At 51.8% G+C, this 21,829-nt stretch overlaps 1 protein-coding gene across 10 annotated transcripts; it reads left to right on the top strand.

The window, feature by feature from the left end:
• Window positions 1-3,039: 3,039 nt before the first annotated feature.
• On the top strand, window positions 3,040-12,456 carry NAGPA (N-acetylglucosamine-1-phosphodiester alpha-N-acetylglucosaminidase). 10 transcript variants are annotated; one of them, XM_059693069.1, is made up of 11 exons: window positions 3,040-3,174; window positions 3,292-3,747; window positions 4,892-5,031; window positions 6,170-6,278; window positions 7,539-7,667; window positions 8,148-8,356; window positions 8,460-8,507; window positions 9,502-9,630; window positions 9,809-9,940; window positions 10,037-10,100; window positions 11,619-12,456. In XM_059693069.1, exons 1-11 carry the CDS (start codon window positions 3,092-3,094, stop codon window positions 11,623-11,625), a joined length of 1,506 nt encoding a protein of 501 aa, XP_059549052.1. In that variant the 5' UTR covers window positions 3,040-3,091; the 3' UTR covers window positions 11,626-12,456. The 10 variants fall into 10 exon arrangements, 8 of the variants coding, with proteins under 8 accessions (XP_059549052.1, XP_059549049.1, XP_059549046.1 ...); XM_059693066.1 differs by having other exon boundaries at window positions 11,531-12,456; XM_059693063.1 differs by having other exon boundaries at window positions 11,480-12,456.
• The last annotated feature ends 9,373 nt before the right edge of the window (window positions 12,457-21,829 follow it).

Below are 21,829 nucleotides of genomic sequence, written 5' to 3'. Positions count from 1 at the left end.
CAACTCCTCGTTGACATAGGGAAAGAGGACTTCAGAGGCACGGAAGCTGGCGGCAGGCCTTGGCTTGTTTGCTGATGATTCTTGGCAGCCTGGACATAAAGAACAGAAAGACCTAATCCTTCCACATCAATATATGTGCGTCAGGGGGGTAATTTAATCCCCGAAAGGAGCAGTCACTTTGAATGTGGTTAACTGAGGTGAACTTTGGTTCCGCCTCAGGCCTCAGAGACGCTCTTGGGGCCCATTTGAGGTCACTGACTGTTAGTTCAGGTGTCAGCAGCCCTCTGAAGCCTTGCGGGAGAATCCGTCCTGTCCCTCTCTCCTAGTTTCCTGAGGTTGCCAGCAAGCCTTGGCGTTCCTCGGTTTGGAGCTGCCTCACTCCAGCCTCTGCCTGTCTTCACATGGCCGTCTTCCCTCTGTGTATCGCTAGGTGTGTGTCTTTTCTTACAAAGACACAGGTCAGTCTGTTTTTAGGGCCCACCCTACTCCAATATCACCTTATCTTAACGTATACATCTGCAAGGATCCTGCTTCCAAAAATGGTCACATTCTATGGTTTGGGGAAGGGTGTGAATTTGGAGGGGACACTATCCAACCCGGTACACTGACCCTGAGTGGCTCTTAGGAGTAGTGGCTTAAACAGCAGCCTGAGTTCAAGCACTAATTGTACTGACTGTGGACAGAAAGAGTCGGACCTGGCCCCGAGTGCCCATGGCCAACAGACTTCTGCTGGCTCCTAGGTACACTGGCACCAACAGGGGCCATCTAACCCTGGACACTGCCTTGGACCAGAAGCCTGAAAAGAAGTATCCTCTCAAAAGAATCCTGAAGCCCTAACTGGTTTGGCTCAGTGGATAGAGCGTCCGCCTGCAGGCTGAAGGGTCCCAGGTTCGATTCCGGTCAAGGGCATGTACCTTGGTTGTGGGCACATCTAGGGGGTGTGCAGGAGGACCTGATCGATGTTTCCCTCTCATCGATGTTTCTAGCTCTCTATCCTTCTCCCTTCCTCCTGTAAAAAAATCAGTAAAATGTATTAAAAAAGAAAAGAATCCTGAAGTACATGCTACAAAATAACAGGCCAGTTCCGTGGGCTTCCAACTTGTGTAGGTTCACAGGGCCTGTGCACAGAGGGGTTCCATGCTAGCTTTCATACTCTGCTCTCAACATGTTGAAATTCTTAATATTTTAACAAGGATCCCTGAAAATTATGCAGCTGACCTGCCTGTCCTCTTCCAAAATGTCAAACTCAGTTGGTTAGAGCATCATCCCAATACGCCAAGGTTGAGGGTTCAATTCTTCGTCAGGGCATACACAAGAAGCAACCAATGAATGCATAAGTGGAACAACGAATTGATGTTTCTCTCAGTCTCTCTTTCCTTTTCTCTCTCTCTAAAATCAATCAAAAAATTTCATAGCCCTGCCAGTGTTGCTCAGTGGTTGAACACGGACCCATGAACCAAGAGGTCTCCAGTACAATTCCCGGTGAGGACACATGCTCAGGTTGCAGGCTCCATCCCCAGTAGGGGGCATGCAGGAGGCAGCCGATCGATGATTCACTCTCATTGATGTTTCTATCTCTCTATCCCTCTCTCTTCCTCTCTCTCTCTAAAAATCAGTATAAAATTTTTTTTTTTAACAAAAACATCATTAAAGACAAAGGCTGAGGAGCTGTTTCCAATTCCGGAAGACCAAAGACACATGAAAATTAAATGCAACTCCTAGATTGGATCCCAGATGTGGGGAAAATAGCTACAAAGGACTGTTAAAATATTAAGCTATGTAAATTTGAGGATCTAATTGGTTTTATTAAATGATTCCAAAATCAGGCAGCACCCTATCTAGCAATTAGAAAGAAGATCCAAGGAGATGTACAAAATGAAAGCCTTTTATGGACAGAAGAGGGAAACGTGTGGATTATTTCAGGCAAGATCACCTCCTTCAAGAGACAAAAGGGATCTATCAGGCAGATGTCAGTATAAGAATGTCCAAAGCTGTAGAGAATTTTTATAACAATGTATTTGAGCCAGAGAATATGCCTGTAAGCAAGATCTCAAAAGACTGAGGAAAATGCTCCAGAGAATAACAGTGTGCAGTTTCTTTCATGCTTTTGAGATTAAGGAGGGATCATAGGGAAGATTAAATGAAGGTGGGAGAAAGCAAGGCACGGATCAATCGAATTACAGGATAGTTAAGATTTGTGCTCTCTTGAAGGAGGGGGCTGAAAAAAGGAATTTCAAAGGTGTGTTAACCATGCACAGAAACAGAGGGCATGGTTTGCTTATGGCAAAGATAAGCCTTTTACTAGGGCGTTATATGCCTGGGGCATGACTACCCACCACGACCTGCCCAGTTAAGAATTTGTGATCAGAACCACTTTTTGTCTACACACATTGTCTCTGTAGTGCTGACCAGGAAAATCAGGCTGACAGTGTAAGATTACCTTCCTGAGGGGGGCTGAAATTGCAATGTGGTGATGTGGGACTTAGCACAAGTGACTCCATTTGGGGCCTCTTGGGTCTTTTTTAATGGGACATTATAGGGACAGCTGGCAACATTCGAATGTGAACTGTGGATTAGTTCATAGAACTCTACCAATATGAAATGTCCTGATTTTATTGGCCTGTGGTGATGTAAGAAGGAAGACACAGAGGGCATAAATGGTGATGGAAAGTAAACTAAATTTTAAAAAATGTCCTTGTTGGTAGAAGGTACATAGTGAATTACTGAGGGGAAGGACCGTGATGTCTGCAACTTGGCTGCAAATGGTCCAGGAGAAAAAAAATGCATATGAATAAAGTACAAATACTGAAGCAAAAGGGTCAAACACGAACAACTGATAAAGATAAGTAAAAGTTATAACAAAGTTCTTTCTATTGATCTTGCAATCTCTGTAGGGTTGAAATTACATCAACATTAAAAGTTCCGGCCACCACCCCAACGCCACGTCCCCTGCGAAGCTCAGTAAATTACTAGACGAGACCCCGCCTCACCCCTAGGAGGGAAGGTACCGATTCGGTCCGTGCTGACAGCAGCCTCCAGAGCCCGAGAGTCACGTGGGTTGAGCCCACGTGACCGGAGGCCCGCGTCCAACATGGCGGCCTCCATGGGTCGCTGGCTCCTCTTCCTCACGCTGCTCAACTTCCTCTGGGACGCGTCCGGCGGCTTGGGTTGGGGGTGAGTACAGCTCCCGGAGACCATGGGAGAGACGCGGTGAGCCGGGTTCGGGGGGACCCCCGCCCGGGCCACAACCCTGCAAGCTCACACCGCCCTCCCCCCCGCGCTACCCCGCAGGCCCTCCCTGGACGACGACTTGCTGCTGCCCTACCCCCGCGCGCGCGCGCGCTCCGCCCGGGACTGCGCGAGGGTGCGTGTCGGCAGCCGCGAGCACGAGAGCTGGCCGCCCTCCCCCGCGACCCCCGGCGCCCGCCGCCCCGCGGTGCGCACCTTCGTTTCGCATTTCGCGGGCCGCGCGGTGCCCGGCCACCTGACGCGGGCCGCCCAGCCCCTGCTCACCTTCTCGGTGCTGGAGCCCGGCGGGCCCGGCGGCTGCGCGTCGAGGCACCGCGCCACCGTGGAAGAGACGGCGCGGCCGGCCGGCTGCAGCGTCGCCCAGAACGGCGGCTTCTTCCGCATGGCCACCGGCGAGTGCCTGGGGAACGTGGTGAGCGACGGGCGGCGGGTGAGCAGCTCCGGGGGCCTGCAGAACGCGCAGTTCGGGATCCGCCGCGACGGGACCCTGGTCACCGGGTGAGGGGGCAGAAAACCCCGTGACTGTCGTGGGCCTGAGGTTGGGGTTGTGTCGGTACTGCCATGTTCAGCTCAACCTAATCAAGCTGAGCCTCCGTTTCCTCGTCCGCAGAAGGGGGTGAGGAATACCCTCCTTGCAGGGCTTAGCTGTCATCCACTGTCATGGAGCGCTTGTTTGTATAGGCAGTGAGCTGTGTACTGGGGACACATGGAGCAGTGAACGAGTACACACAGCCTTTGCCTTCACGGACCTCTCCCATTACTAGGAAAAATAAAAGCCAGGGAGATCATTAAGATGAATTCAGATTGTGTATGTGCAGTGAAGCAGTGAACCTGGTAAACCGGTTGTAAATAGAGTGTTGATTTTAGGGAGGGAGATCAGGGAAGGCTTGTTGGAGAAGGTGACCATTGAGTGGAGGCCTGAAGATGAATCACACGTCAGCCAGGGTCAGACCTGGAGGAAGAGCATTGCAGTCAGAAGGAACAGCAAACGCTAAGGCGCCAGAGGGGCAGAGGGGCTTGGTGTGTATGAGGGACGGAAGGAAGGAGCAGAGTATCAGAGGATGGCAGGACTGACTTTGAGACGAGACTAGAGGGCCATAGTGGAAGCAAGGAGGTCAGTTAAGAGCTGTACAGGCATCGGGTGGTAGGTTGGCCAGGACGACGGACTGTGTAGACCAGTGGTTCTCAACCTGTGGGTCGCGACCCCTTTGGGGGTCGAATGACCCTTTCACAGGGGTCGCCTAAACACATACATAATTGCATATTGTTTTTGTGATTAATCACTATGCTTTAACTATGTTCAATTTATAACAATGAAAATACACCCTGCATATCAGATATTTACATTACGATTCATAACAGTAGCAAAATTACAGTTATGAAGTAGCAACGAAAATAATTTTGTGGTTGGGGGTCACCACAACATGAGGAACCGTATTAAAGGGTTAAACTGTATTAGGAAGGTTGAGAACCACTGGTGTAGACCGTTTATAAGGCTGCTTTTGGGATTAGGACCAGGCAGGTTCCTGAGGCTGGAGGAGAAATCAGGCAGTCAGGCTGTTGGGGGTGGGGTGGGAAAGGAGCCCCACTATCCACAGCTGCCCCTGCTGGTAAGTGAACCGCACACCTTCCCTGTGTCCAGGTACCTGTCTGAAGAGGAGGTGCTGGACACTGAGAATCCATTTGTGCAGCTGCTGAGTGGGGTCGTGTGGCTGATTCGAAATGGAAGCATCTACATCAATGAGAGCCAGGCGACTGAGTGCGATGAGACACAGGAGACAGGTGGGGTGGGGGTGGCCACAGTGTTCCTGAGAACCAGGACCAGAGGGGTCGTGGGGGAAGTCTTTCAATCTACTACTCTAGGTTCTGGGGGTCAGGGATTAAGACAGATAAGGTGCCTGCTCAATATATGAGAGAGAAAATAGATACATCATTTGCTAAAAAGAATTGGTAAATGCTAAGAGAAAAATAAAGTTGGAAGAACGGGGATAGGTGGAGGAAAGGAACTATGGACAAAAAATGGAGAAGTGCTGCTAAAATGTTTGTGGACCAGCAGCATCTGTGTCACCCAGGAGCTTATGTTATTTATTTATTTTTAATATATCTTTATTGATTTCAGAGAGGAAAGGAGAGGGAGAGAGAGATAGAAACATCAATGATGAGAGAGAATCATTGATCGGCTGCCTCCTGCACGCCCCCTTATGGGGATTGAGCCTGCAACCCGAACATGTGCACTGACTGGTGAATGGAACTGTGACCTCCTGGTTCATAGGTTAATGCTCAACCACAGAGCCACACTGGTTGGGCCCAGGAACTTGTTTTAAATGCAGAACTTCAGGCCTCCTTCAAACCTACAGGACCAGAATCCCTGGGGGTGAGGCCCAAGCTTGTGTTTTACCAAGGCCCCTGGGTTATTCTGATGGACACTCAAGTTTGAAAACCACTGGAGTGTGGAATGCTGGGCCAGGAAAGGGACACCATGGCTCTAATGTGGAAATGAGCTATTTTAGACCGAGCAGTCAGGGATGGCCTCACGGAGGTGGCATAGATCAGGAGGAGCAAGCTGTGGGAAGAGCTGAGCAGAAGCGCAGTCCAGCAGAGGGAGCAGAAAGTGGCTGCAGGGTGATGAGAGGGAAGCCCCGGGAGATGCAGTAGGAGAGCCGCCAGGATGGTCACGCTGGGCCTTGGGAAGGTGTTTGGATATTGCTCTAAGAACAGTGGAAGCCATAAGAGCTTTTCGGCTGGAGGCTGACATGACTCGATGTACACTTAAAAGTCCTTTGGCTCCTATGTGAGACTGACTGCAATGGGGCAGGGGGAGGCAGGGAAACACTGGATGGCATGGACTGGCAGGAAGTGGCAGACAGAGCCCAGAGGCCTCCCAAAGGGCCCGTGATCAGCCCAGCTGCTTCTCTTTCAGGTTCCTTCAGCAAATTTGTGAATGTGGTATCGGCCAGGACAGCTGTGGGCCATGACCGGAAGGGGCAGCTGGTGCTCTTCCATGTGGACGGGCAGACGGAGCAGCGGGGGTGAGTGCCAGGAACCAGAGCCTCAGGGTCTTGGGTTAAGTCCCCTTTGAGGAGCTTGCACCCACCAATGGCTGCCCTCTGACCAGCTGTCACCTGGGGATGCTCACACCCATCTGTCCCCTGCCTTCCCATGGTCTGTACCACTTCCAAGAGCTCATCATCCTCCACACACTTCCTCTCAGGCTCCCCAGTTTACATCTCCCCCCTCCTGAGTCTCAGTTGGGGTGAAAGGAAATGATCACAAAGTTAGCAGGGAGAAGACCCCGATTCCAGCCCAAGCTCAGCTACCTGCCAGCTCTGTGGCCGTAGGCAAGTCACTCAGCCCCTCTGGGCCACAGTTTCGTGCTCTGTAAAGAGAGTGTATTATTGTGCTGTTGCTACGTAAGAAATGAGCACCCATTTGTTCATCATAGTTTTGTAGGTCAGGAGTCCAGAGGGCTCACTGGGCTCTGTGTTCAGGACATCCCGCAGACAAGAGTCAAGCTGTTGGCCAGGCAGGGCACTTATCTGGAGCTTCTGGGGAAGAACCCTCTTCCCAGCTGATTTAAGTTGTTGGCAGAATGCAGTTCCTTGCAGTTGTAGGACTGAAGTCTGTGCATCCTTGTCGGCTGCCACCTGGGGCCTCGGCTCCTACAGCTGCCCACATTTCGCCTCGTGTGTACCCTCCCCATCTTCAAGCCAGCAGAGATGTGTCAAATCCCTCTTATCCCCTTATATTTCCAATCTCTCACTTCCTCTTCCACCACTGCATTTTTTTTTAATCCTCACCAATTGATTTTTAGAGAGACAGGAAGAGGGAGAGAGAGAGAGAGAGAGAGAAAGAGAAACATCAATGTAAGAGAGAAACATTGATCTGTTGCCTCCCGTACACACCCAAACCAGAGAGCAAACCTGCAACCTAGGCATGTGCCCTGACTGAGAATCGAACCCACAGCCTTTTGGCATATGGGACAATGCTCCAACCAGCTGAGCCTCCAGCCAGGGGTCTGCTTTTAAGGGCTCTTGTGATTCCATTGGGCCCACTCAGATAATCCAGGACAGGGTTCCCATTTGTTGACAGCTATGCCATGTAGTGTAACAATCTTGGGAGCGAGATCTCTCATTATATTCACAGCTTCTGGGATTAGGATGGGCGTCTTTGGGGGGCCATTTAGAAATTTGCCTGCCACCATGGACATGATACCATCTACCACGGGAAGTAAGAAGAATTGAACCGAAATGGTGGTGGGCACTGTCAACGGTGCTGCTCTTGTGTTGCAGTATTAACCTGTGGGAGATGGCGGAGTTCCTGCTGAAACAGGACGTGGTCAATGCCATCAACCTGGATGGAGGGGGCTCTGCTACCTTCGTGCTCAATGGGACCTTGGCCAGTTACCCGTCAGATCATTGGTAAACACACCAGAGTCCCCTTCTTGAGGTCTAAGTCCAGGCCTGTCCCTGTCTTATTCAACAAATACTGAGCACCGGCTATGTGCCAGGCCCTGGGAGGAGCAGTGAGCAGGAGGAGCTGAGATCCCTGCCTCACTCCGTACAGGAAGTACACATAGTGTACCAATACTACCTAAGCTGGTGAAAGGGGGTTGATTAGTCAGGAAAAACCTCTCTGAGGATAATGAAGCATGAGCTAAGATCTAAAGGAAGAAGAGGTGGGTAGATGGGGGGGTGGGAGGGTGGAAGAGCCTTCTGGGTAAGAGAACAGCATGTGCAAAGGCCCTGGGGTGAGAGGGACTGTGGGGGTTGGGAACCTATGTAAGTTTGGAGATGGGACAATGGAGAAAGGCAGCACTCGTAGGCTGCAGTAGGGGGTTGGAGGGGTTGGCTGGGGATGGTCAGTACCCCAGCCTCTTCAAACACTGTGTCCCCTTGCAGCCAGGATAACAACATGTGGCGCTGTCCCCGAAGTGTGTCCACTGTGGTGTGCGTGCACAAGCCCCGCTGCCAGCCGCCTGACTGCAGTGGCCACGGAACCTGTGTGGAGGGTCACTGCCAGTGCACGGGGCACTTCTGGCGGGGCGCCGCCTGCGACGAGCTGGACTGTGGCCCCTCCAACTGCAGCCAGCATGGGCTCTGCACAGAGAGTGAGTGGAGGCTCTGGGGAGGCAGCTCTCACCCGGGCTCCCAGGTCTCCCTGCCCAGTTCTGCCTGGGCCCTCACCTGACCTTCTCGGTCTTGTCTTGGCAGCTGGCTGCCGCTGCGAAGCTGGATGGACAGGGTCCAACTGCAGTGAAGGTAAAAGCCACAGGCCTGCCCCGCCCTAGCCCCCGGGCACATGGGGAGAGGGTGAGAGCGGCAACTGCCTTCATCCTCACCTCTCGGTCGGTCTGCACGTCGCTTGCCTCTTGCTCTCGCTTCACGTGTAAATCACTGCATTGTTGTGCAGGAGCTGCTGCAACAAATGCTACAAACTGGGCAGCTTAAAACAATAGAAATATATTCTCACACTTCCAGAGGCCAGAACTCCAAAATCAAGGTGTCCTCAGAGGCATGCTTCCCCTGAAAGGTCTAGTGGAGGATCCGACCTCTTGCAGCTCCTGGTGGCTTCTAGCATTCCTTGGCTTGTGGCCTCATCGCTCCAGTCTCTGCCTCCATCTTCACATGGCCTCCCTGTGTGTTCAGTCTCCCTCTCTGTTATCTTACCAAGGACCCCTGGTCACTGGATTTAGGGGTCACCCTAAATCTAAAATGATCTCAAGATCCTTAAGTGTATCTGCAGAGACCCTATTTCCAAATAAGTTCCGTTTACAAGTTCTAGGAATTAAAGTATATCTTTTGGGGGGGACACTGTTCAACCCACTACAACTATCTACAGCTTAACCCCTCCGGTGGTTTTCTTTCACACTTAGCGAAAAACCCGAACTGCTCAGTGTGACCGGCCAGGCCCTGGGTGCTCCGGCCCCTCCCTGCTCACTGTGCCCGCTGCTCCTCTCTAAGTCTCAGCCTAACGTCGTGTCCCCAGGGACCTCCCACCACCACCCCCTCTGTGGTTTGCTGCTGCCAAGAGGTCACATCCCTGCGGTGTTTGTCCTTACTTGCACTTTGACGTTTGCTTTCTAGCTTGCTGGCCACCTGCCTTCCTAGACTCAAAGCTCTGTGAGGGCACAGTTTCAGGGAGAATATGTGAGCCTAAAGGCCACTCGGGTGACTGAGGTCCATCTGCCACCTGTGGGCCCATCTGGGAGGGACAGGGCCAGCTTTTGCAAAGACTCCCCTTTCCCCATCCCAGCTTGCAGCAATGGCTCCTTCGGAGAGGATTGTGCCAAGAAGTGTCAGTGCCAGAATGGAGCTGCCTGTGACCCAGTTCGGGGGACCTGCACCTGTCCCCCTGGCTTCACTGGAGACAGCTGTGTTCAGGGTAAGCTAGATGGGCCCCTGAGTCAGCCAGGAGGGAGCACCACCCTGGGAATGTGTGTGTAGCGGCTACACCGCTCCTTTAGCCGGGCTCTGTGCACACCTTGGGCCTATCCTGTCGGTTCAGGGAGAGGCCCTGCCGCTGGCACCTCCACTTCCATCTTCCTGCCGCCTCACTGCAGAGTGTCCCCTCGGCTGGCACGGGCCAGGCTGCCAGAGGCCTTGTGAGTGTGAGCACCAGTGTCCCTGCGACCCCCAGACCGGCAACTGCAACCTCACCCAGGCTCCCAACCTGAGCAGCATTCTCTCCCAAGGTACGGCCCCCCCTGACCCCACCCACCCACCCTAGGGGCAGGAAAGGGCGGACCCAGACCCTCCTGGACCCTCAGCCTCACCCTGGTGTCTTACAGTGAAGCAGTGTCTCCAGCCATCCCAGGTCAGCCTGCAGACAAGAGAATTCTCCCTCCTCACTGGGTAGGTGCTTTGCTGGGACCTGGGGCAGGGGTGGGAGGAGACCCCTCCCTCTGCCTCTGAGGGACAGGGCAAGGCCAGCAGGTGGCAGCTGGGCACCCAAGTGATAGTCCTCCAACGCGAGCACAGGGAGAGTCACAGCGGATGCTCAAAGGGATCTGGTGAGAAGGACCCTGGTCAGCACCCCAGTGGGAGTAGAGGGGGCCAGGCGTGGGCTTACTGTCCGTGGTTGTGAGACGGCTTGTTCTCAGCTCCTGGTCCAGAAGCATCAGGCCCCACGGAACTTGAATTATTCCTCGGGCACCTGTGTGCGCTCAGGCCTTGTGTTGAGGCTTTGCTTTCAAGCCTGACCTCAGGGAAGAGGGTGTATCCACGCCCAGAGTTTTTGCCTTATCGGTCTGGGGAGGAGCCCGAGCATCTGCATTCCCGGTGATGCCAATCCGGTGGTTCTCACCTCCCATGGCCCCCAGCCTGGGTTCCGGCCTGACCCGCCCCACTCAGCCCCCTCCGGGAAACCAGGTGTGGGTACGAAGGAAGAGCTCCCCAGCATCGTTCCAGAGGCAGCCCTGGGAGCTCATCGGTAATGCGGACGCCATGTCCCTCCTGGGATCCTGACCCAGCGTGTCCGGGTGTGGTGAGGCCTGGAGAAAACTGAAAATGTGCTTTCAAAACGCACCAGAGCAGGGACAGGAGCTCCAGCCCCTGGCCTAAAGCTCAGGCTCCTGAGGGCCCCTTCCCCCCCACACACACCTAGAACCCATTGGCAACCATGGGGAGCTCTGGGGGCTCAGGGGCATGGCTGCAGGTCCTGCACCCAGCAGTCTACCAGTGATCACTTTCCCCTTGAGAGCTGCAGCTGAAGATTCATAAGAAGAAAAAAAGATGGTTAAATACTGCGCCCTGTGACCGCCCTCCCTGCCATGGAGGAAGGGGTTCTCCCTGCTCCGTCTGCTCTGAGGACCTGGAGCAGAGTCCAGCCTCTGGTCCGAGGCATCCCATGGAGCACAGGATGCGGGTTGATGCCTCCCAGGCTGGATTAAGTCGTTTGAGTTGATCTTCACAGTTTAGCATTTTTAAAAGATTAACATCTGAAAATCAGTAACATTCATGTAGAACCCCTTTTGTTAATAGTTTCTCTTGATATATCAGATAGATCCTGCATAGCATCTATCCGCACTGCCCCCTGAACATGTGTCTGGATGGGCCTCAGCCCCACGGGCCCATTTGCTCCTTGACAGTCCCTGTGTGGTCCCTGCAGGCCCGACCCAATGCCCCTGTTGTGGGTGGAAGAGCGAAGTAGGAGGGAGGAACATCCCTCCAACACTCCCACAGCCCTGAGTCGGCCCCACAGGCCCCACTCAAGATTTCTCTCCTGTCCTCAGGACCACCTGTCTGGCCCTCACCCTGGCCCTGGTTTTCCTTCTGCTGATCAGCATAGTGGCGAACGTGTCCTTGCTCCTCGGTTCAAGGGCAGAGCGGAGCCGGCACCTGGATGGGTCCTATGTCTACCACCCGCTGCAGGAGATGAACGGGGAGCTCTCGGCTGCCGAGAAGGAACAGCCGGGGGAGACCTGCAACCCCTTCAAGGACTGAACGACCCAGCTGCCCACCATGGCCTGTTTGGAGGCTCATTTTGACGCTGTCTGGCTTCTGCAAGGGATAGTCCAAGGCCACTGACTCTGGGTGGCCTCAGCCCCAGGGCCAAGCCAAGCTTCTGATAGCAGGTATGCCTCAGCCCCTCACCTGGCCCTCGGCCCTCTCGCCTGGATGTCTGCCATGGCAGGAGCAACCTGAGCAACACAGTGTTCCCGAGACACTGCTCCTTCCCCGCCTGCCTGTGTCTGCTGCCATGAGGCCCGTCCCCCAGGGCCTCCGCCAAAGAGCCTCCAGCCTCCTGGGGCCGGCCACCAGCGAATGGAACTCACCGTGACCAAGTGGGGGGTGCCAGCCGGCCCCCTTGCACTGGGGTGGATTAAAGAGACAACGGCCATGTCACGGGACCCTTTTTATAGACCTCATCACAGCATTTGCCAACTAGAATTCAGTTTCCTATCACAGGAAACTCCTTAGAATGGACGGGGGATGAAATCATGTTTACAGGCTTTCTATTTTGTCATCCTACCATCCAGAGGGTTTTTATACCTCTTGAGTAAATTTACATAATTAAAGGAGCCCTAAGGCAGTGGCTGAATTCTGAATCATGGACTTGAGAGTGCTCCTGGGTCTTAATAGGCAGGGCTCCTTGACCGGAGCCCTGAGCAGGCAGCCCCCAGCACCTCCAGCTCCCTGATGTATCTGTTTATTTCATGTGCACCTGAGTCACCTGGAAACCTTATTAAAATGCAGATTCTGGCCCAGGGCTGAGTGTCTACGTCTAACAAGCTCCCGGGTGGTGCCGAGGCTGCCCCTGACCACACTTCGAACGGAAAAGGTTTAGTGCACATTGTATTTTAATAGAATTTAAATTAATTACCAGTGTTTAAAAGTCAGAGAGGTAATAGCCAGGCTGATGCCCTCATGAGGCAACAGCTGGCCAGAGTTGAGACTGTACAGCCCCATCTGGCCCTCCACTCATCGCAGCCCCGACAGCCGGCTCCCCTCACCTGTGACCCCCAGCCTTGTGAGTGTCAGAGTTTTTAAGGGTCTTCAGTACCTGGCAGATTACCCCCTACCCCGTCCCATGAATATGTGCTTAGCAGTTGTTCTGGGAGGGGAGATGGAGACAGCTTTCAGGAAGTCTTCAGGTAAACCCATGCACGTGATGGACTGCGTGTTTGTGTCATCATCCCCCATTTTCTACGTTAAAGCCCTGACCCCAGTGTGGTGGCATTAGGAGGTGGGGCCTTTGGTTTAGGTGGGCTGGTGAGGGTGGTGCCCTCCTAATGGTGAAATGGGAAAATTGACCTGGAACTCATGGTGTTCCTCTGGGCAAGATGGTTCCTGGATTCTTGTCCGGTCCATGGACGAAAGGTGGTATAGTAAAAGGTGGAAATTTATTGAGAAACAAGCACAGACTCCCACGTGGAGAGAGGGAAAGAGTACGACTAAGTCCCTTTTTTCCAACGCTTTATAAAGGCTGCAGTTTTTTGTGCCTTGATATTCCTTCTGATTAGGTCACTATAGCAACTTCAGAGCTCAAACCTCATGTGAGGTACCCGAGGTTCCCTCCTCCTCCCTTATTGTTTTCCTATTCCCTTTGGGCTTTCCTCTTCCCTCTCTGAATGAGGGGCTTCCTTCCCTTTATTCTGTAAATGTACACTTTCTGCAGCTCCCAGCTCCCTTATTCTATGGAAATGTACCTTCTGCAGCTCCCAACTCCCTTATTCTATGGAAATGTACCTTCTGCAGCTCCCAACTCCCTTATTCTATGGAAATGTACCTTCTGCAGCTCCCAGCTCCCTTAGTCTATGGAAATGTACCTTCTGCAGCTCCCAGCTCCCTTAGTCTATGGAAATGTACCTTCTGCAGCTCCCAACTCCCTTATTCTATGGAAATATACCTTCTGCAGCTCCCCGCTCCCTTATTCTATGGAAATGTACCTTCTGCAGTTCCCATCTCCCTTAGTCTATGGAAATATACCTTCTGCAGCTCCCAACTCCCTTATTCTATGGAAATGTATCTTCTGCAGCTCCCAACTCCCTTATTCTATGGAAATGTACCTTCTGCAGCTCCCAGCTCCCTTATTCTATGGAAATGTATCTTCTGCAGCTCCCAGCTCCCTTAGTCTATGGAAATGTACCTTCTGCAGCTCCCAGCTCTCTTATTCTATGGAAATATACCTTCTGCAGCTCCCAACTCCCTTAGTCTATGGAACTGTACCTTCTGCAGCTCCCAACTCCCTTAGTCTATGGAAATGTACCTTCTGCAGCTCCCAGCTCCCTTATTCTATGGAAATATACCTTCTGCAGCTCCCAACTCCCTTAGTCTATGGAAATGTACCTTCTGCAGCTCCCAGCTCCCTTATTCTATGGAAATATACCTTCTGCAGCTCCCAACTCCCTTAGTCTATGGAAATGTACCTTCTGCAGCTCCCAGCTCCCTTATTCTATGGAAATATACCTTCTGCAGCTCCCAACTCCCTTATTCTATGGAAATATACCTTCTGCATTTCCCATCTCCCTTAGTCTATGGAAATATACCTTCTGCAGCTCCTAACTCCCTTAGTCTATGGAAATATACCTTCTGCAGCTCCCAACTCCCTTAGTCTATGGAAATGTATCTTCTGCAGCTCCCCGCCCCCTTATTCTATGGAAATGTACCTTCTGCAGTTCCCATCTCCCTTAGTCTATGGCAATATACCTTCTGCAGCTCCTAACTCCCTTAGTCTATGGAAATATACCTTCTGCAGCTCCCAACTCCCTTATTCTATGGAAATGTATCTTCTGCAGCTCCCCGCCCCCTTATACTATGGAAATGTACCTTCTGCAGTTCCCATCTCCCTTAGTCTATGGAAATATACCTTCTGCAGCTCCTAACTCCCTTAGTCTATGGAAATATACCTTCTGCAGCTCCCAACTCCCTTATTCTATGGAAATGTATCTTCTGCAGCTCTCCGCTCCCTTATTCTATGGAAATGTACCTTCTGCAGCTCCCAGCTCCCTTATTCTATGGAAATATACCTTCTGCAGCTCCCAACTCCCTTATTCTATGGAAATGTACCTTCTGCAGCTCCCAGCTCCCTTATTCTATGGAAATATACCTTCTGCAGCTCCCAACTCCCTTAGTCTATGGAAATGTACCTTCTGCAGCTCCCAGCTCCCTTATTCTATGGAAATATACCTTCTGCAGCTCCCAACTCCCTTAGTCTATGGAACTGTACCTTCTGCAGCTCCCAACTCCCTTAGTCTATGGAAATGTACCTTCTGCAGCTCCCAGCTCCCTTATTCTATGGAAATATACCTTCTGCAGCTCCCAACTTCCTTAGTCTATGGAAATGTACCTTCTGCAGCTCCCAGCTCCCTTATTCTATGGAAATATACCTTCTGCAGCTCCCAACTCCCTTAGTCTATGGAAATGTACCTTCTGCAGCTCCCAGCTCCCTTATTCTATGGAAATATACCTTCTGCAGCTCCCAACTCCCTTATTCTATGGAAATATACCTTCTGCATTTCCCATCTCCCTTAGTCTATGGAAATATACCTTCTGCAGCTCCTAACTCCCTTAGTCTATGGAAATATACCTTCTGCAGCTCCCAACTCCCTTAGTCTATGGAAATGTATCTTCTGCAGCTCCCCGCTCCCTTATTCTATGGAAATGTACCTTCTGCAGTTCCCATCTCCCTTAGTCTATGGCAATATACCTTCTGCAGCTCCTAACTCCCTTAGTCTATGGAAATATACCTTCTGCAGCTCCCAACTCCCATAGTCTATGGAAATGTACCTTCTGCAGCTCCCAGCTCCCTTATTCTATGGAAATGTACCTTCTGCAGTTCCCAGCTCCCTTAGTCTATGGCAATATACCTTCTGCAGCTCCTAACTCCCTTATTCTATGGAAATATACCTTCTGCAGTTCCCATCTCCCTTATTCTATGGAAATATACCTTCTGCAGTTCCCATCTCCCTTAGTCTATGGAAATATACCTTCTGCAGCTCCCAACTCCCTTAGTCTATGGAAATGTACCTTCTGCAGCTCCTAACTCCCTTATTCTATGGAAATGTATCTTCTGCAGCTCCCCGCTCCCTTATTCTATGGAAATGTACCTTTTGCAGCTCCCAGCTCCCTTATTCTATGGAAATGTACCTTCTGCAGCTCCCAACTCCCTTAGTCTATGGAAATGTACCTTCTGCAGCTCCCAGCTCCCTTATTCTATGGAAATGTACCTTCTGCAGCTCCCAACTCCCTTAGTCTATGGAAATGTACCTTCTGCAGCTCCCAGCTCCCTTATTCTATGGAAATGTACCTTCTGCAGCTCCCAACTCCCTTATTCTATGGAAATGTACCTTCTGCAGCTCCCAACTCCCTTATTCTATGGAAATGTACCTTCTGCAGCTCCCAACTCCCTTAGTCTATGGAAATGTACCTTTTGCAGCTCCCAGCTCCCTTATTCTATGGAAATGTACCTTCTGCAGCTCCCAGCTCCCTTATTCTATGGAAATGTACCCTTTGCAGCTCTGTAGCCCTGTGCTTTTTCCATGGACCCTTAATTCCTAAAATTTTCTAAACCTGCCTATTTCACCCCTAAAACCTCCTTTCAATGGAGTGGCACCCATGACAAAAGGAAGAGACCAGAGAGTACCCTCCCCACCTGCTCACACGAAGTGAGATGGCAGCGTCTACAAGCCAGCCTGGCAGGAACCAAATGTGCCAGCACCTTGATCCTGGACTGCCAGCTTCAGAACTGTGAGAAATAAGTGCCTATGCTTTGTAAGCCACCCAGTCTGTGGTACTTATCCTAGCAGCCCTGAGACATGGTGTAACTAGTAGTTCTCTTGTGCAGCCTAACCAGTCCAACAACCAGTTACTGCTTATCGTGAAAAATAATCATCTCTCATGATCCTGGGTCAACTGGGTGCTTCTGTTGATCTGGGCCAGGGACAGTGACTTCCCCGGGGCTCACCTGTGAGAGTGGGGGCTGGGCTGGGAGGCCAGAGCTGAGGGAGTCATGTTCCAGGTGGCGTCTCGCCCTCCAGGAGGCTGGCCTCGGTTGGGGAATGTGGAGGGTGACAGGGATTGCAAAAGAGAAGCATGGGAGGCCTTTTGAAACCTCAGCTCAGAAGTGGTGTGGCCTCATTTCCACCACATTCTATCAGATAAAGTTCCCAGGCCTGGATTTCAGGCCAAAGAAGACAGACTCCACCCCTTAATGAGAGGAGCTGCTAAGAGATGGGAAAGGAGCCCATTACTGTGATCGAGTTACTATAAAGCGCGTCTGTTTCACTTTTGAAAGGAGGAATTCAGAATGGCTGGTGTTGTGAGTGTCAGACACTCAGTGGTTGAGCTACCACCATGAACCCAGGAGATCACAGTTGATTCCTAGTTAGGGCGCATGCCCGGGCTGTGGGCTCAATCCCCAGTAGGGGGAGTGCAGCCTATCAATGATTATCTCTCATCATTGATGTTTCTCTCTCCCTCTCCCTCTCCTTTCCTCTCTCTGAAATCAATAAAAACATTTAAAAAGAGAGAGAGAGAGAGAACTGTCATAGGCCAGTTCTCAGCCTCCGAGTTCCTGGAAGGATGTCTGTAGGTCAGTGGGTCTGTCTGGCCCCTAAAGATGGGGATAGATGAGTGGGAGCCACTGTGCCAGCCTGGGACGTTCCCTTCAGGGTGCTGCTGCATTCGGTCCTCTGGCCAGAGCCACAGAACCATTGACCTTCGGCATGTCAGTCAGGCACCCAGTGAACCTGCAGCCCACAGCTCTCCAAGCCACTGGAAGTGCCACCTCCTCACAGCCCCTCGCCCAGTCTGTGCCCCAGGTTGGAGGGAAGAAAGGGAAGGCGGCAGGGCGTTCTCAGCATGTCCGGGAACTTAGGGACAGCCACTTGTTCAAGGAACCAGGTGATGCTGGTTTTCATTCCTCCTGGGGATGTAAGCAAAGCTGCATTCCTCCAGGGAGCTTGTGTTCCAACACCTGGAAGGTTCATTTTGTATTTTGCTTTCTTTATGGACAAAGCAGCCCTGCGCTGCTTTGATGATCAAGAGTAGGACACAGTGGCACGACCTCAAGCCAGTTTCCGGGCACCTTAGGATCATTTCGGCATATTCCTCAGGCCAGTTCCCAATCCTGGCTGCAGTCAGAATGTATCCCCAGGAATGTTCTAGGATTGCAGACTTCTGGGCCCCACCCCAGACCCCTGAGTCAGGAGCAGAGGGCACCCCCAAGGCTCTGAGGCAACGGGCTGTGCAAGGCCTTGTCCTCCAAGCGCCAGCCTCTGCAGGGGCTTCTCTGCCTGTCCTTGGCTGAGTTGGCAATGCCAGTTCTGTGCACAGGCTTGCTGGGCTTTGGGCTCGAGGCAGAACCTGAAGAGGGCTTGTGGCGTGCCAGCGGGGTCCCTCATTCAGTACCTGGCCCCAAGGATTTTTTTTTTAGTGTGTCATGGGGGTATCTGTTATCTTTGCCCGACATCCAGTCCCTCTTTTAATATCTGCCCCATCTGAGGCTGGGTCCTCCCAGCAGCAGAACCTGAGACAAGGATGTGTGGGCTAGTAGAGTATTTGGGAGGTGACCCCAGGAATCCCTGGATGAGGGGAGAAGGGAAGGCAGCCTGTACGTGGTACGTTAGTGAGCAGTTCCCTACCTTGGACAGCCAGGCTCACGGCTGGGGCCTCTAGGAAAGGGGAAGCTGGTGTGTTTATGAGCCAATACTAATTTATCGTGGGTTGAAGGCTGCTCCTGGGGGTTAACTGGCATTTCCTTCCTGCTCTACGAGGGCCACAAGCCTCCATCAAGTTGCTTTGGGGCACTACCTCTTCCCCATTTTCCATCCTTGTGGCTTGGCTGGCATCCCCCACCCCACCCCCCGCCAAGTCCAGGTGGCATCAGCGAATGGTTCAGAGACAGGCCTATGTCCCAGTTGACCAGAGCTCAGAGCTCACCCTGGAACTTCTGCAGGGACCTGGGGGGGAAAATCTCCATTGGGATTATCCAGCTTCCAGGGTATGGGCCACATGGAGGAGGAGAGTGAAGCCAACATGGAGAATCGAACCAAGAGAGAAGGGGGATATTTGAGCCCCTAGATCCAGCTATACCTGAAGCCAGTGTCATTCTTGGAGTTCCCAATTATCTGGACCAATAAATCCTCATTTTTGCCTGAAGCAGATTGTGTTAGATTTTGGGGTCTCTGGCAACCCAAAGAGTCTGACAGTCATAATGTGCCATTCCAGGAGAGGCACGTTTTGGCTGGGGCATTTGTAGAGCTTACATGGGACATGGAGCAAGAGGCAGAAAAGTGTCTGAGATTCCAATACCTACCTTTGGTGGTGCAGGGACATGTGTGACATAAACATACAAAGAGCTGAAGTCATGAAGCTCCAGGATTGTGAGCTGGGGATTAACATGGTCTAGTTAGGGCAGTGCAAGGCTCCTCCCCACCTCATGGTGGTGGTGGTCCAACTTGGAACGCTGGGAGTCCTGTGCTGGGCAGTTAGTCACCAAGGTGACACATAGCTCAGCGGCTGGGATTCTCTTTATAAAACTCCAGCATCAGGAAAGACTCCGGAAAAAAGTTTCAATTCCAGAACCAAAGGGTGGGCAATGGAAACAGAATTCAAGTGCAATGCCACAGCTTTGAACAGATTCTCAAAGGGGTCTGTCTCAGAAAAATCTGGGCTCCAGAAAACTCTTAAGTCAGAGGTTTCAAATTGTGCCTTCTGGGGACCCCCATTCCTCAGAAATGCCTTGTGTGTGAGGAGGAACTGAAGGGAGGGGAGGGAAAGGGGCTGCGAGAACTGCCTCTGCCATCCCTGAGGGCCACCCAGCACCTTTCCTTCCGGCTCTTTCCAGCTCCTTCCAGGCCCTGCCCAATCTCCCACACCAGTGCCCTGAGACCCCTCCACAGAGGCCCCGGAGGTCTGGCCTCGGAGGAAGAATTGGCCCCAGAGGCTGTCTCTGGGCCACAGGGAGCAGTCCTTGGCTTCCTGCTCTGTTCTCTCCACACCCAAATCCCAGGGGGGCCTCTGGAGGCGATCCTCTTGTGGACAAAAGGGGCCACATGTGAACCTGACAAGCTCAGGGAAGGCCTGCTAGACTCAGACCTAAAGTAACCACAAAGGATGGTCTGAAATAAAACTTTAACTAAAAGCAGTTATGGTGGGTAGTTACATCCTAGGCCAGTGTCTTCACTGACAAGGTCAACCTTTACCTTAACTGAGCCTATCTGTCTCTTTTTATCTATAATAACATACCCTTGAAATGTCTGGGTCACTTGTAACTTCCCTTTTTCTGGACCCCTTGGGGCACAACCTAATGTGCCCGGGCAGACACCACAAACTCCTTCATAATCATGTTAATTGTTCCTGCACCCACCTAAGTATGTGTCTATCCAATCCCAGGGATCCCCCCTCCCACCCCCACTTTGCTTTCTCCTGCGTCTCTAGTCTATCACCAATGGCTTTCATGTAACCCAGCTACTCCCCTTTCCTTTGATTGCATTGTATAAATACAGATGTAACCTGCCATTTTCCAGAGCATTATCTCAATTTGTTGAGATTCTGCTTCCCAGCATAAGTCAACAGTTTGGCTCAAGCAAACTCACAAAAATTCTTTACAGGTTTCAAAGGTTAACACTGTGGAGACAGAGGTCAGCGGTGACCAGCTCCCCTGCTCTGGGACCTCTGTCTTTCTCAACCCCGGCCGCACCCCTGAGTCAGCTGGCTGTTCCTTTGAGAGTCCTCACACACAGCTCCAGCGAAACCATGGAAAGGCCACAGGGAGTGAGTGCATGCATGGCACCAGGGCAGGCAAGGGTGTCTCCTCTCTCTCAGTCAGATGTGTTGGGCAGGGCTGGGTAACAAGCTGGTGGAGACAGGTGGCCCTCACGCTGTCACAAAGGAACCCCACCTCCTCTGCTCCCCAAGTGGCAGTCCTTGGCTTCCTGCTTCAAAGCAAGGAGCCTTTTCAGAATCCCATGGTGTGGCCGCCAGCACCCTGCTGATCCCAAGCGAGCTCCTGGGAAGGACGGATGTTGCCCTGGAAGGACCCTCCCCCTCCTGACATCAGGCCTGAGGCTCCTCGGTCAACCCCAGGGGGCAGGGCAGAGTGGCCCAGGAAGATGGATGGCAGGGTCTCATGTTCACCTGGCAAGTAGAATCCAGGAACCTACTCCCACGATTCCAAGTCAGCAGCACCGAGTGGGCCCCGGGGACCTGCATTTAATACCAGGGATAAACGGCACTGTGTCTGTTCATGTGCTGTACGCATATGCAGTGGGTTGACTAGTGTCCCTAGAATTCACATCCATCCAGAAGCTCCTAATGTGGCCTTATTTGGAAGTAGGATCTTTGCAGATGTGATGGATTATTTTATTGAGATGAGATCATACTGTATCAGTGTGGGCCCTACATCCAATGGCTGGTGTTCTAACAAAAAAGGAGACGGGAGAGGGCCATGGGAAGGTGGAGGCAGAGATAGGAGTGATGTGGCCACCAGCCCAGGAATAGCCCAGGAAGAATGGAGCCACTAGAAGCTGGAAGAGGCAGCGGGATCCTCCCCTAGAGCCTGCAGACATTTTGATCTCTGACATCTGGCCTCCAGAACTGGGAGAGAATCCACTTCTGTTTTTAAGTCACCTAGTTCATGATCATTTGTTATGGCATCCCCAGCAAACTAAGACATCCATGCTCTACATATAAAAACTGTTTCCCCTTCTCCAAGAACCAATTTGCAACCCCTGAGGCTGACACAGCCCCTGCTGGGAGGGGTTCTCAACCTTCCTAATGCCGTGACCCTTTAATACAGTTTCTCATGTCATGGTGACCCCCAACCATAAAATTATTTTCATTGCTACTTCATAACTGTAATTTTGCTACTGTTATGAATTGTAAGTATCTGATATGCAGGATGTATTTTCATTGTTACAAATTGAACATAAAGCATAGTGATTAATCACAAAAACAATATGTAATTATATATGTGTTTTCCGATGGTCTTAGGCGACCCCTGTGAAAGGGTCGTTCGACCCCCAAAGGGATAGCGACCCACAGGTTGAGAACCGCTGCTCTAGAGTCTTAGGAACAACAGCTGGGTAATTCTTGAGCAAGCCCAGGGAAACATCCAGTTAGGAAGTAGACAGCAGAGG

The sequence above is a fragment of the Myotis daubentonii genome, chromosome 4, assembly GCF_963259705.1.
Source record: "Myotis daubentonii chromosome 4, mMyoDau2.1, whole genome shotgun sequence".
Lineage (NCBI taxonomy): Eukaryota > Metazoa > Chordata > Mammalia > Chiroptera > Vespertilionidae > Myotis > Myotis daubentonii.
The sequence above is the reverse complement of the archived record's forward strand: the minus strand, read 5'-3'. Positions and strand labels throughout refer to the sequence as shown.